The 15,472-nt window shown below is 42.7% G+C and overlaps 1 protein-coding gene across 3 annotated transcripts in view; it reads left to right on the forward strand.

Annotated features, from left to right (window-relative positions):
• The window catches only part of cicb (capicua transcriptional repressor b), a 91,604-nt gene that overhangs the window by 14,777 nt on the left and 61,355 nt on the right, over window positions 1-15,472 (forward strand). For all 3 annotated transcript variants that reach the window (XM_037537318.1, XM_037537317.1, XM_037537319.1), the window contains exon 2: window positions 4,925-8,851. In XM_037537318.1, coding sequence (XP_037393215.1) covers window positions 5,074-8,851 — 3,778 coding nt within the window. In that variant the 5' untranslated portion in view covers window positions 4,925-5,073. The remainder of the gene's footprint in view (window positions 1-4,924; window positions 8,852-15,472) is intronic.

Consider the following 15,472-nt stretch of genomic DNA (forward strand, 5'->3'; position numbering starts at 1 on the left):
ACGGTTAGAACGCTGCTCCACCAATCAGCTTGCGTGGCCGGAGCTCACTGTTGTATAATCCTCAATAATCGACTGGTCACTGCGTTGATTGGCTACTTTGTTGAGAGTACAGATGACTGAACGCTAGTCAGAACCTGTTAGCCTGGCTCATTTTGCCTAAAGAAGCAGCTAACATCATCACTGGGGTGGTTCCCTTAAGGGTCCATCTCAGTACCTTTAGTCAGGGAACATAGCTGAACCATAATCCACTGAAATGATGTGTTCTAAGCTGGACTGACTCCACACACCCCGCCTCGCCTCCAATTGTTTAAAACCTAGCCAGCTAAGCTAAACTAGCTAATAGTGTTGTGTTTTTTTGCAGTAGTGGTTCTTCCAAACTGTGCTAGCTGTTTACAACCTAGCTAGCTAAGCTAACTAGCTAATAGTGTGGTGTTGTTTGCAGTAGTGGTTCTTCCAAACTGTGCTAGCTGTTTACAACCTAGCCAGCTAAGCTAAACTAGCTAATAGTGTTGTGTTTTTTGCAGTAGTGGTTCTTCCAAACTGTGCTAGCTGTTTACAACCTAGCCAGCTAAGCTAACTAGCTAATAGTGTATTGTTGTTTGCAGTAGTGGTTCTTCCAAACTGTGCTAGCTGTTTACAACCTAGCCAACTAAGCTAAACTAGCTAATAGTGTTGTGTTTTTTGCAGTAGTGGTTCTTCCAAACTGTGCTAGCTGTTTACAACCTAGCCAGCTAAGCTAAACTAGCTAATAGTGTTGTGTTTTTTGCAGTAGTGGTTCTTCCAAACTGTGCTAGCTGTTTAAAACCTAGCTAGCTAAGCTAAACTAGCCAATAGTGTTAGCTATGTGAAACCTGGTTTGAGCCATTAGCTAACATAGTTGCTAGTCATCCTTGCTAGAAAAACCAGCATATGTTGTATTTTGGATGTTGTATGCTGGTCAACCAGTATGGCCATGCTGGGTGGCCAGCTAAACCAGCATGAGATCAGCACAGACCAGCATAAAGCAGCTTGGAATTCATGCTAGTCTGTGTCGTTATTTCAGCCGGGATGTGTTTGCAGAGGTTTGTGAACTGAGCTTGTTAGCTGGCTACACTTTTAGGATAATAGTTTAGGATAATTAGCGGGAACTTGGCCTTCCCAACTTCATAGGCGATTATTTTAAAAATCGATTTTAAGGGCATATTATGTTTTGCAGTAGCTGACCGTCAGGTCAACAGTTCAGGTGATGTGTAGGAGGAATATGGATTATGATGATGTGAGATTCCCATATAAAATTAAAGGTATTTAGCATATTCCTACAGTGACGGCGTGGACAAACTTCAAAGACGAATAATTGTGTAGGTGGGTCAGTTTACAGAAACGTCCACTTTTCTGTCTGTCCGTAGGAGTCACTGGTGTTACTGATCCTCATCGGTGTTACACATAATAAAGGAAACACCAGAGACATTTTTAATGAATAACGCATTTTACAAAACGGCTGCTCCAGAACATCAAACCACATGTGGTTCATCATGGAGCATCCACTAAAATATGGAATTTAATCCATTTGTGTTCTGTTTTTTCACAGTTACCTCAGAATAAAGCCGGTCACACCGGTGACGTCAGCTAAAAGCTTCATATGAAGTTGTGAGCTGAATGAGAAAATCTCTCAGATGTGAAAGACACAGTGGACTCACCATGTGCTTTTCTTCATAGATCCTCAGAAAACAGGTGAAAGGGAGTCGAAGTGACGTCATCAGTGTGACTTTTATTTCAAAAGAATAGAAATTCTTTGTAACACGGTAACACCAGTGGCGCGACTCCTGGGGACCACAGCTTTCATTATGTATTTCATAATATTTATGTAGCATTTGCTTTCTTTATGTCTTTTAAATCGTATATTTCATAGTCACGTGTAGATTTGTGCAGTTAAACTTGCAGAAAAAAATTTTTTATTTAAAAATATGGCCTCAGCCTTCCCACATTCACTGTGGGGACGAGCTCTTCTGCGGTGCCTGGAATTCTAAAGGATTGATTTATGAACCAATATTGCTATATTGATGGCTCAAGGAGGTGTAATGGTTGAAATAACTTAAATATAAATACATTGTGACCCGAACATGTTTTTCAAATGTAATATATCAGTAAACGCAAGGGACACAAGAATTGAAAGAAGACGTTCCACAGAGGCCACCGCTACGCTACTGATCGTTCAGCTATAGATAGATGCAAATAGCAAGTGTGTATACATAATGTACATTACTAAGAACGCAGTGGTGCAAATAGCATCTGCCTTGCCTTATGAATTATTTAGCAGCTACTATAAATGATCTAGTAACCACTATGACTTATTCAGTGTTTGCATAACCTATTCAATAACTACTGTAAATGATTCAGCAGCTGCAGTGAATTATCCAGCATCTTCTATGCATCTAATGTATGCATTCAGTAGTTATGCGAGTGTGTGGACCCACATAGAGACCCTGGGGTCTGAAGGCCTGTGATGTTTTTATGCTGTGTTTTTTTTTTTATATAGCATGTTATTTCACAGATAACAGGTGTTTGAAATTGTTTTGCAGTTATTTTTCCCAAATGACACACAGTACAAGATGTAATAGTCCAATTTACATGCTTGAGCGAAGAAATAATAAACAGAGATTGTGAGTGTGGGGGCGGTGTCCGTCTGCAAATGACTAAATACACATTCGCATATTGTCCTTTCACACATCTTGGACAGGATAGGTGCACTTTGTAGTTCTACAGTTACAGACTGTAGTCCATCTGTTTCTCTGATACTCTGTTACCCTGTTCTTCAGTGGTCAGGACCCCCATGGACCCTCACAGAGCAGGTACTATTTGGGTAGTGGATCATTCTCAGCACTGCATTAACACTGATGTGGTGGTGGTGTGTTAGTGTGTGTTGTGCTGGTACGAGTGGATCAGACACAGCGGTGTCCACTCACTGTCCACTCCATTAGACACTCCTACCTTGTCGGTCCACCTTGTGGATGTAAAGTCAGAGGCGACAGCTCATCTGCTGCTGCACAGCTTGTGTTGGTCATCCTCTAGTCCTTCATCAGTGGTCACAGGACGCTGTTGGCTGGATATTTTTGGTTCTCAGTCCAGCAGCAACACTGAGGTTCTTAAAACCTCCAGCAGCACTGCCGTGTCTGATCCACTCGCACCAGCACAACACACACACACCACCATGTCAGTGTCCCTGCAGTGCTGAGAATGATCCACCTCCCAAATAGTACCTGCTTTGTGAGGTTCCTGTGGGGGTCCTGACCGTTAAAGAACAGAGTAACAAAGTCTGTAACTGTAGAAATACAAAGTGCTCCTATATGGTCAGTGAAGCTGATAAAATAGACAATGAGTGTAGAAATAAGGAGGCGGAGTTAACAGAGTGGCCGCTGATTGTTTGTTGGTTATTGACAGTGGTCCATCCCTACTTAGATGTGCAGAAGAGTAGGTAAATCATCTGGATCCAAAGCTTTATTGTTATGAGGGTGCCACAGTGAGTCTAAGACTGAATGAAAGTGGGATTTATTAGACGATATAAAATCTGCTATGACAAATTCTGAACTTGCAGAGAGACCCATCTTCATCAGTCACAAGCAGGCTAATACAGTTTTATGCAAGACCAACCTTTGGTTCCTTCATGTCAATCAAACAAGCAAACTTCATAAAATCCAGACTGTCTATCGGACGGGATCGGTAACGTAGTTCTTACCAGTGTGTCTGAATCTGCCGCATCAGTAGCTTTATGCATAAAGATTCTGGTGGCTTTTTTTGCTAAGAAATAAACTGGAAATAAACCCAGGCTGTGGTAAATCCTGTGCTAATCGCCATGTCAATCAATATTCCGTCATATCACGTGAAAAGGAGTTTTGCCTGTTTTTCTCAGTTATTTAGACACTCAAATAAGCATTTCCTTGTCTTGTGGCCCAGATCAACCCGATACATACTGTCCTACCCCAAGGGTAGGTAGCTGACGGTCGTTGTCCAGCACAGATTGGTGATTTTCTGTTCAAGAGGCTTCACCAGTAAACGCCGAGGACTGCCGGCTGTGAGAAGGTCCCCGCAATCTTTGTTTTGTTAGCAAACTGAGCTCATGTATCTTCTGCAGCAGGTCGTTGTTAAGGTTGGTTTCTGCCTGTTTCCTTATCTGTAGCAGGATCTGGCAGTGGTAAACAGAAGTTATGGTGTTTCCATGTACTTGTTTCGGAAAGAACATGAGTTTTAAACTAATAAAACAGAAATAGCACCATTTGTCACACCCGGAGAGGCTGCTGCATGTGTTACTGAACCACTACCTTGGACCAATGATTTCCCTGCTATAGCACATCAGGCAAATGTAGAAATTGGCTGATTCGTTGAAACAGGGGTGCTTGAGTAGGAAATCACCAAACTGTGCAGGAATCTGGCCTTCCAGGACTGGATTTCCCCACCCTTGTCCTCCTTCATTTATTTGACTATGAACCCTAAAATATGTCAAATGAAGTTTGATTTTACGCACCACTGCTGATGGTTGGCTGTAAATTCCTGCTCAATTGACAATGCTAATGTTACAGTGCCTTCACTTAAGACAGCTAGGTGGATGGCAGGGTGAAAAAAATTACATTTAAATGTTTGGACATGTTCTCTATTTGTGAGCAGCCAAACTTATTTTGTGTGGAACTTTTTGGAGTGACAGCGAAGCCACTCCCATCTCTGTAATATATGCAAAGATTTCTTAGCCTGTGCTAACTGCACATAAACTATGGACTATGATGTCCTGCGGAACAATTACAGTATCCAACAAATGGAACAAATCCTGTCCGAAAAGTGGTTAAATACAAAGTGATGTTAATATCTGGTGTTCAAGACTTCCTGTGCCTTGACCTACTGTCTTTATCTCTCTCTCGCATACACATTCAGACACATTCTCTTTTTCTCGTTACAGATTAACAAATGAAGAAATAGTACCAAAAACAACTTTCGACAAGCCCACTTAAAAGCAAGAAGGAAAACGTGTGAAAGTCCCATCCCCATACAACAGAAGAAAAGATAAAGCAATTAAAAAAGCAAGAAGACTGATAACTGAAATAAAACATGAGATCACAGAAGAAACAGAGAGGACGCTCTCCGCTGTCCAAACGGGGAAAAGGCAGGAGAAAACAAGACAAACATAACCGACAGTCACAAGCCACGCCTGCTGTAGTGTCATCACGCAAACTTACTCCGGCCAAGTTGGACACTTCTAAAGGGAAGACGGACAAGAGGAACAGCACTTCGAGGAGGGAGGGCCTAAAAGGGCAGATGAAAGGACTGTCAGTGGAGGTAGATCAAGCTGAGCAGGTTGTAGTCAGGGTCAATAAGATGACTTGCCCTAAAAATGCTAACTCCAGCATGCATAACCTTACAGTGGCAAACAGTATAGCCAGCAGCCCTGTCCCAAACAGCACAGTTAGCAACCCTGTCGCAAACAGCACAGCTAGCAGCCCTCTCACAAACAGCACAGCTAGCAACTCAATTAACACAAACGTGGCAGCCAATGGCTTAAACAAAAGCGCCTCTGTCAACACCAACCACAGTCCCACCACACTCTCCAGTCGGAAAACAGCTACCTTTAAAGCCAGAGTGCCCAAGAAAAAGTACATGTATGAACATGGAACTGTCAGCGCCTCCCCTATCAGTCCGACCCCTGTACCTTCACTTGCACTGAACAGTAATCACCTCAGTACACTTTGTAACCCCATTCCCACTAATATCCCCCTAAGAGCAAGTAAAGCCATTGTTGAAGAAGACAGTGTAGGTGTCTCTACTGACATGAATATCAAAGAATTAGGAGACAGTAAGACAAGGACAGAATCTTTAAAGCTTAATTGTTTAGCTTGGGTAGAAGCTGTGAAAGATGAAGTTCCATCTGAAGGAGAAAGGGTGGTTGCACAAGTGGAAACAGATGCATATGGAGAGGGTGCCCCAAACTCAGCACGTTCATCTTCCACAGATACAGCCAGTGAACACAGTCCAGATTTGGACGTGCTGGAGCCGACTAGTGTGCATCCAAATATAGGGATTTCTTTGAGTATAAGTCCATTAAACAAGTCACCAATCCTACCTCCTCACCTCACCTCAAATAACCATGTAAAGCAAGAAGATTTTTCAGGAATAGCTGAGGCACTGGCTAAAGGACTAAAGAACCAGAGAGTGCTAGTTCGACATCAGCGAACAAAGGAGGGGATGGAGGGAGAAGAGTCGAACAAGGAGTGTGTGTTTATCTGCGGTGTTGTACGTGGGGCTACTAAAGAGCAGCTGAATGTAGGGTTACAGATTAATGGGGTGGAGACACAGCTTTTGTTCCCATTTCAAGCACTAGCAAGTCACCCACACCAAACTATTGACCTCATCTTAGACGCCCCGCCACCGGGCGGTGACCCTGTGGAAGTTGGGACGCATGTTTGTGTGCCTTATGGAGGAGATAAGGGGAAGGAGGTGTACAGGGAAGGAGTGGTCTCACATGTGGATTCCCATCCGGCTGTTGCTTGCCCCTACAGGGTGCTACTGAAGGAAGAGCAGAATCGCAGGAAAACAGGGAACAAGATGGCTGAGGCAAAGCAGAGAACGGAAATTCAAGCAGTGTGGGTATCCCGACAGAACCTGCGTCTCGTTGTCCCACCCTGGGAGGGGGATGTGCAAGAGCAGGAACAAGACAGGGAGGAAAGAGAGGGGAAGGATGAGATGGAGGTGGAGAGAGAAGTATGCCAGCTTAGTAGGGGAATGGGTTTTGGGGGTGCGGGGCCACCTCCAGGGAGGAATATGGAGTTCTCAAATCCTGATGTTGGGGGTAAACAATATGATGGCACATCACCTCCTTCATCTGCATCTTTGCCAGCAGTTCTGATAGTAAACAGTGTGCCAAGTCTACACACTGGAAGAGAGAGTCAGAGGCTCGAGGATACAGAGAGAGAGAGGGAAAGAGCAAGAGAAAGAGACAGGGAGAGAAAGCAACTGCAAACACCAGAGGTTGACTTGGAAGTTTTACGGCTTAATCTGGCACCTCTCCAAGATGCTGGAGGTACCTTGATCTCAGGAGTAACCAAAGCAGCTGGACCCAGTCAACATAGACAGATCCTCTCTAAGCCTCCTGGACACTCAGGCTCCCTCTCAGTGGCACGAGGCCTCTCTGCCACATCTTTGGGTACTCACTTGTCATGTCCACCCTCTGGCAGTCCTCAGCCGCCTCCTTCACCAGCTTTTGTAGGCTCTGATGGAGCTCTCTCACTCCCTCACCCTTCAAATATGGCTCCATCACCCAGCTCAAAACGTTCTCTTACACCCCTGGACAAGACTCCTTCTCCTTCGCAGAATTCTACTCCCATCCCAGGTAGCTCAACTTCATCTTCGGCCTCTTCTTCACGATCAAGGACTCCACTGTCTGTTGCTCAGCAGAAATATAAGAAGGGTGACGTGGTATGTACACCCAATGGTATCCGCAAGAAGTTCAATGGGAAGCAGTGGCGTCGCTTGTGTTCTAAGGACAGTTGCATGAAAGAGTCTCAGCGTAGGGGTTACTGCTCACGACATCTCTCCATGCGTACTAAAGAGTTAGAGGGAGCGGGTGGAGAAAGGGAGCACAGGGGAGGAGGAGGGAGCAGCTCAGGGACTGCAACCCCTTCAGACTTGAGAGGTCGAGCCAGCAGCGAATTTGACTGGGAAGAGACATCTCGGGACAGCAGTGAGACCAGCAGTCGGGGAACTGATTCACGACCACGTCTAGTTCTTCCATCTCTGCTGCCACAGGATTTTTCACGCTTTGATTTTGATGAGTGTGAGGCTGCTACTATGCTTGTGTCTTTGGGGAGCTCACGGTCAGGAACACCCTCATTTTCACCTATATCAAACCAGTCACCATTTTCTCCGGCCCCGTCTCCATCTCCCTCACCACTCTTCGGCTTTCGCCCTGCTAACTTCAGTCCTATTACAACCTTGACTGTTCTTCCCCCTCGCCGCCACCAACACGCCAGTGGCACTAGCACTGGCACCTCCAAACTTAACACCTCAGTGGTGGAGAAGGAGCGGGAGAGACTTGTCCCTGGCATTGTACCGTCTTTCCAAACAAGTCTAACCTTCACTGTGCCTGTTAGTCCCAGCAAGCGTAAATCAGATGCCCCACCACCCCCACCTCCTGTAGTGCAAGACTGTACCAAATCTGAACTGGAGCAGAGCAGAATAGATCCCTCAGTAGGAACCTCCTTTCGGGTGCTTTCTCCTCAGACAATTACTTTTTCCCGCAGCCAAAGACCCCCATCATCCACAGCTTCTTCCTCACCGCCCTCTCCTTTGCCCTTAGAGACAAGCTCACAACATGCAGTGGCTCAACATTCTTTGCGGGACTCTCCTATAATTGTACGAAACCCTGAGATCCCTTTAGCAAAATTTACAGAACGTCCACTGGCTAGAGTTGCAGATGAGGAAGGAGCCAGCTCCAAAGAGAACAGCCAATCTGGTAGTCTGACTGGTGCGGGATTACAGGTGCCTGTTCCAATTAACGCAGCTGCCTCCACCAATGGGGCAGTCTTGCTGCACAACCCTTCATCGACTCTTGTTCTGGTGTCTTCCATCTCTTCCCTTCCAAACCCCAATCCGACAGGCCTGACTACCCAATCCAGCCCTGCCTTGGCCTGCATATCAGTGCCCAGCCCTACTCCTGAGTCTGCTTCCTTTGGTTCAGGAGGTGGTGGAGGACAGGATAAGGGTGGAATAACAACATTACAGCAGCCTGTTCCGTGCCATCCTGCCCCAACAGCTTTGTTACCACTTATACTTCCAGCAGAGACCCTGCACCCTGTTCCATGCAAAGACATCATTATGGGACGACCAGGAACTGGTAAGAATTTTCATTTATTAAACTCTTTTGTTGTATCGTGCAAAGCAAAGAGATGCTTGCGATGTCAATTAAAGGATATTAGCAGTTACATTTAATAATGGCGATATTGTACGAACTTAGCGTTGCTTTCATCCTTTTATATCTGATTATGTTTGGCATCGCATCCATGTTGTAAACAAGTGTCTGTGCAAGAAAAATATTGAACTGTTCTATTCACACCTAGGTGATTTGACTGGAATATAAGTGTTTTCTTAATTTTATTTCCACACACCTACCCAGTTCCTGCATAACAGTGATTTAGGTGGCTGCATAAAAGCCAAATATGCATGTATTACAGGCAAATATCTTCTATGTTTAAATGTTTTTGGAATTATTATAAAGCTCATCCCACATAGTGAATGTGTGTAGAATGTCATAACTAAAGGACTCAAAGGTTGTCTTGTGACACCCTCTGAACATAATGTACATCTTGTTCATTTATTGCTTAGCTGAAGTCATCCGTTATGTATTTATATCCATCAGAAACATAAGTACAACCAGCAACTAGCTTTACTAACTGCAGCTCAAAATGGTACCAGCAGTTACAGAATTCATGAATCAAAAAATTCATTTAAATGCATCAGAACTTATTTGTAACTTGAGCAAATCATTGCTGTCAGGACAAAACATTGTGTCTCCATTTTTGTCGTTTTCATTTTTTGATATAATTTGCCCTTTATATTGTGTCAAAAATTCATGATGAACAGATCAAAGCCCAAAATACTTGGGGAAAGAAATATTTCTCCATTTACTTTCATTAATAGCTAAGAATGTTTTTCCTTGTCCTGTAACGTTACCTTTTTGGAGATACAAGATTTTGTTCCGACAGCAACAAAATATAAAACTAAATGTAGTTATGACTGAAGTTTGTGGGGAGCAGCACGGACGAAAACCCTCCTTTTTCCACTCTAATGCCCTATAAATTCACATCCTCATCTTCCGCACTTGTGACAGTGTTTGCACCTCCACATCAGTCCTACTGCAGCTATGAGGGGGTCTGGCCTTCTAGCTACAGGCAGAAGTTGCCCAGAACTCCAGCCTGAAGTCTCAGTGTTCTCCCCCATCCCTCACTCGGTCTTCGCTCATACTACCACCACCATGCTGAACGCATGGTCTGCACTCACAAAAGTCTATTTAATTGAGAATCTTCACTGCTAGCACCTTTTGCTACAGCTGATTATCCGGCCAGTAAGTGTTAGAATAAACAGAAATGCATTATAAACAATAATTAGTGATTTTATGTGTGTCAAAGTATTTGTTTAAGTTAGGTTAGTTCATCATTTATGTTGAACAGACTCTCCCAAAGTTTTACGCTGCTGCGCTGACGTTGAACCGCGTGCTGCACTGGGTCGGTATGACCAACAGGTCAAAACCAGCTCTAAACAAAGTGACCGCTGGGCCCTGATTGGTGCTCTGGCTTTGCGCTTCTTTCATTTTGACATGTTACGTTTTTATACATACAGAAACCAAAAGGAACGACAGATTTCTCACAATGTAGCGGAGATACATGAAAAAAGCACTTAAGTACAGAAACCAACTACATTTTCTTCATTACTGTCCACCACTGCAAGTTTATAACAATAGCAGAACCCTTTTTGGTGCCATACAGAACCATATATACACACATTGTTCATCAAACAAACGTGAAGGCTTCCTAGTTTGCTGTTGTGCAATGGACCCAAACGTATCTAGTTAATCTGATTAATATCTACAGGAACAGTGCAGATCAATTAATGTGCCAGTTTTGCCAAGTTGTCTGATTTCTTAACTGCAGTCCCTGATTCATCCACTATGATGTAACTGATATTGATGTATTCAAATATGATGCAGTGGCAATGCACAGTTGGAATTGGCCAAGGTCTGAATATTCACAATATTGCTTCAAACATGTGATCGATAATCAGTCCTTTTGTTTGGAATAAGGTGGGTTTTGCAGGTTGATGAGGTGTTTAATGTGAGGCAGGTGAGGCACTCGGGCTGCTGATACACCTGAACCAAAATGTCGCAGTATAATTATACATGACTCATTGTGCCAAAGACCAGCCGTCACCTCCACAGCCTGTTTCACCCGTAATCCTTTTAAACAGAGACCCTGCTTTAAACATCACACACACTGTGATGTACACAGCTACTGTATATACCATAATCCTTCTGAATAAGCACTTCTCCCACTTTACTCTACTGTAGTCAGTATATATTTTATATATCAATAAACCTCGTGTCTCCAAAATAGTAACTTTGCAGGAGAAGGAAAAAACCTACTTTAGTTTTAATGTAAGTCAATGGAACCGGACGTCCTTCCAAGTCATTTTGGGTCATTTCTTTTAGTCCATTCATCATGAAATTTACACATAATGTAAAGGAGGTGCTTTCAAAGTATGACAAAAACTGAAAAAGGAAAAAAAAAAAAAAAAAAAAAAAAAAATATATATATATATATATATATATATATATATATATAGATATATGTGTACTATCAATGTTGTTATAATATATATTTTTCTCCATTTGTTTTATTGGATTTAATTTTATGTTGAAGGAGAAACTCCTTGTGCATCTGGTACTCGGAGAATAAAAATTCTGATCCTGCTTCTGATTCATTAATGGCCAGTTTCCATCTTGCTGTCAAAGTATTATTTAAATAGGCAGCTAATGTTTCATGGGATCATTTTAAACGCCACTTTGACTCATTAAAGTGCAAGTAATGGTATTTATATTTATATTGGGGCTTGGAAGTGTTGGACTGTGTTTCGCGTCTTCTTTCAGCCAAACATGCTGAGCTTCAGGTTATAAACACAAAGAAATTGTCCAACAAAACAAGCCATTAGCTAATTTGGATGTAATACTACATTAAATACATTAAATACATTTCCATAATGCATGAACAAATTAATTTGGTACTTGTATAACAGTTTGGTACTTGTTACTATGTAGACAATATGTTTAATACTAAAAGTAAAAAATAAGATAAACGTATTCGCTCTATCCTTTTATAAAGAATTCTAAATAAATAAGAGTTAGGATATTTACACTGTAAGGATATTTTGCCTGAAATTCACATGCAGTTTTGCGCATGAGGTACTGGTTTATATCACACATGGGACGGTGAGAAGTGGCAATATAGACATTATAAATAGAAAAGCAAAAAATCTTTACAATATAAGTAATTACATGTATATCATGTTGTCAGAAGAAAACCTTGTCTCTCCAAAATTGGAACTTTACAGGAGAAAGAAAAAACATACTGTAGTTTTAATACAAGTCAATGGAACCAGACGTCTTTCCAAGTCATTTTGGGCCGTTTCTTTTGCTCCATTCATCATGAAATTTACACACAATGTAAAGGGCAACACGTCCTTTGAAATGATGTCAAAAACTGAAAAAAGACAAAAATGGAGATACAAGGTTTTCTTCCGACAGCAGCAATATGTATATTTTCTGGGTTTTTTTTTGTATGTATGTATTATTTGCCATTGTCAAAATTAATTTGCTTTTACACACAAATATAAATAAATATAAAAAATATATTTTTTGTGTGTATAAAGCCTTAAATCATAATAATGAAAACCAAAGATTGAGGAGGAAAATATTGTGAGAGTAGCAAAAAAATGTATATGTACACTATATTTCCAAAAGTCTTCGCTCGTCTGGCTTCACAAGGATATGAACTTGAGTGAGATCCCATTCTTAATCCATGGGGTTTAATATGATGTCGGCCCACCCTTTGCAGCTATAACAGCTTCAGCTCTTCTGGGAAGGCTTTCCACAAGGGTTAGGAATTTGTTTATGACACTGATGTTGGATGAGAAGGCTTTATGGACCTGCTTTGTGCACTGGTGCGCAGTCATGTTGGAACAGGAAGCTGATCTGAAGGCCACATGAAGTTTGGAGGTCTGTAGTGATTGACTCTGCAGAAAGTTGGTGACCTCTGCGCACTATGCCCCTCAGCATCCGCTGACCCCGCCCTGTCATTTTACGTGGCCGACCACTTCGTGGCTGAGTTGCTGTCGTTCCCAATCGCTTCCACTTTGTTATAATCCCACTGACAGTGGACTGTGGAATATTTAGTAGTGAGGAAATTTCACGACTGGACTTGCTGCACAGGTGGCGTCCGATCACGGTACCACGCTGGAATTCACTGAGCTCCTGAGAGCGACCCATTCTTTCACTAATGTCTGTAGAAGCCGTCTGCAGGCCTAGGGGCTCGGCTTTATACACCTGTGGCCATGGAAGTGATTGGATGGGTGAGCGAATACTTTTGGCAATATTGTACATATCTAATTTTTTTTGCTGCTCATCTTTGGGGAAGCAACTGCCAATTTGTTTTTAACATAAAAGTCCTCAGAAATGCAATGGGCTTTTTTATAGGGCTTTTATTTTTCTAGGTATGCAAAAGTTTAGGCGCCCCATTCATATTCCATGTTGTTTGTTGTCTGAGTGTAAGTGGAACCCGTCCTCTACAGAGAACACACTGCACAATTTAACGCACAGTTACTGCTTATTTGCTGCATTTAACACATTGGGCAACAGAAAATGTGGCCTGTGATGTTAAATATTGAATGTTTTATGTTCTTATTTTTTTCCAGTGTGTTAAACTCTGCACATAAATGTAAATTCTAACAAATAATGCAGAAATGTGATCTCTGCGGAGGACGTCTTCACTTATTTTCACTTAAGGACTCACCAAAACATGGAACTTGACCGCCGCTGTTCTTCTGCATACAGCTGTATGGCTTCTAAATGAAGGCGACGTCACAAATGAAAGGAAAGACAAGTAAAATCTAAAAAGCTCAGATGTTCTAGTATTCGAGTGCTTTTGACCGTTAGTGGCATTGCTGTGGTCAGGTCTGCGGTCAGTACTGCTGTAAAGCCTGTTATAAGCTGGTCAGCGTGGCTGAGCGGAATCAGAAAATCAGCAGGCAGGAGCTGCTCGTGCAGTGATGTTTGTTCACAAGCACTCGTGAAAGGACGATCAGGATGACGACAACAACCAGTAGTGAAAATAACCTGTAGGAGCAGCTGTGCAGCGTTACGGTATCAGGTGTGCTCCTGATACAGCAGTCATGATTACATAGATTCCCATCACGTATTACATATTAGAATTCACTACAGATCCCAAACGCGGAGGTTCCTTGAAGGTGTGAAGGTTCCTTGACGCCTTCACAGCCGCCACAGAGACTCGTTAACATCATCAATGACATCATGAGCTCAATTTACTGAGCACTGATTGGTCAAACCAGGAGCTGCTTTTTAACTACATATAATACTGGGATTTCCTTGAGGAGCGGCTTGGAGATGGTTAAACACACTAACATCCACAAAATCACATAATATTCTATAAATTGTGTTTATTCAAACATTAACACTTTTCTCAGCAAATAAACACAAACTACACAAATAAATACATTTTGAAAGTGTGTCTCGGGTGCCTCAGACTTTCACGCAGTGCTGTAAGTCTGTAAGAAAGATCATTTTCCATTCAAAACCCTGAAAATCAGCCAGGAGGTTTAGGCATCTCGTAAAATGAGTGTGCTAAAAAAGAATCAGTCAGCTGGGGTGGTTTCAACCCTCTCAAAAAAGGTGGTTCTTCCAGGGTTCTTTAGTAATGAAAAAGGTTCTGTAAAGATCTGTGAACACCCAAAGAACCCTTTGCGTGAATCGAGGCATCTTTGCATCGTGACATGGTTCTGTGCGCTACAGTTTGCACTAGTTCATTATTGTCGTATGGAATTTGACCGGGGGGCGTCTAAACTTTAGCACTGACCCGAACGTGGTAAAAATGCAGGATTCTGAAAGTTTGTGCCCCCCTGGCCACACTGCATGTTAATGTTACATACTGTTGTTGAAAAAGTTGAGGCGCATTTTATAACTTATTATAGTTTTTATGTTCGACTCGGCTCGTAAATAGAAACTGCGCTACGATTTGCAGAGAAATGTCATATTTATGTGGGTTCATTGTGATCAGGGGTGCCTGAACTTTCGCAGACCACTGGCTTTATGTTGTAGCCATGCTGCAGGACGCTAAACGTTTGTGCCCCCCTGGTCAAATTACAAGAGTGCTGTTTTACTCTTTTTACGGCCAAGTTACAGTTTATTTACTGAACGTACCGTATTTTGGGGGAAATTATGTATCTGGCAAAAGTTGTGGCACATTTTATATTTTGTGAATATTTATGCTCAGCTCAGCAAGTCAGTAGAAACTGTGTTTTAGTTTCCTTACTGTGAACGTATTGTCGCTCAGTAAAGCGGCGTGGCGTGTCATTTGGCCTGGGGGACCAGACTGACGGGTTGTAGGAGCACGCCGGTGCTTCTGACAGTGTAATGGATTATATATGATATAGTAGTTCGGTATAGAACGTAAATGTGGTGGTAAAGGAGGCCGATTCTGAATGAACCGTAGTCGCTTGTTGAAGGAGATGTTCCGGTGTGTGTGGGAGAGGCTAATGGGTGGTCTCGGGTTGACACTCAGGCCTCCCTCGTCCCTCCGATGACGCTGTGCGAGGACTCGCTGCTGCGTGTGGGGGAGTGTTGTGGGAAATTGTGAGGGGATTTGCTGCGCACATGTGTGTGTTTGTGTAAATG

This window comes from Pygocentrus nattereri, chromosome 3, assembly GCF_015220715.1.
Source record: "Pygocentrus nattereri isolate fPygNat1 chromosome 3, fPygNat1.pri, whole genome shotgun sequence".
Classification (NCBI taxonomy): Eukaryota; Metazoa; Chordata; class Actinopteri; order Characiformes; family Serrasalmidae; genus Pygocentrus; species Pygocentrus nattereri.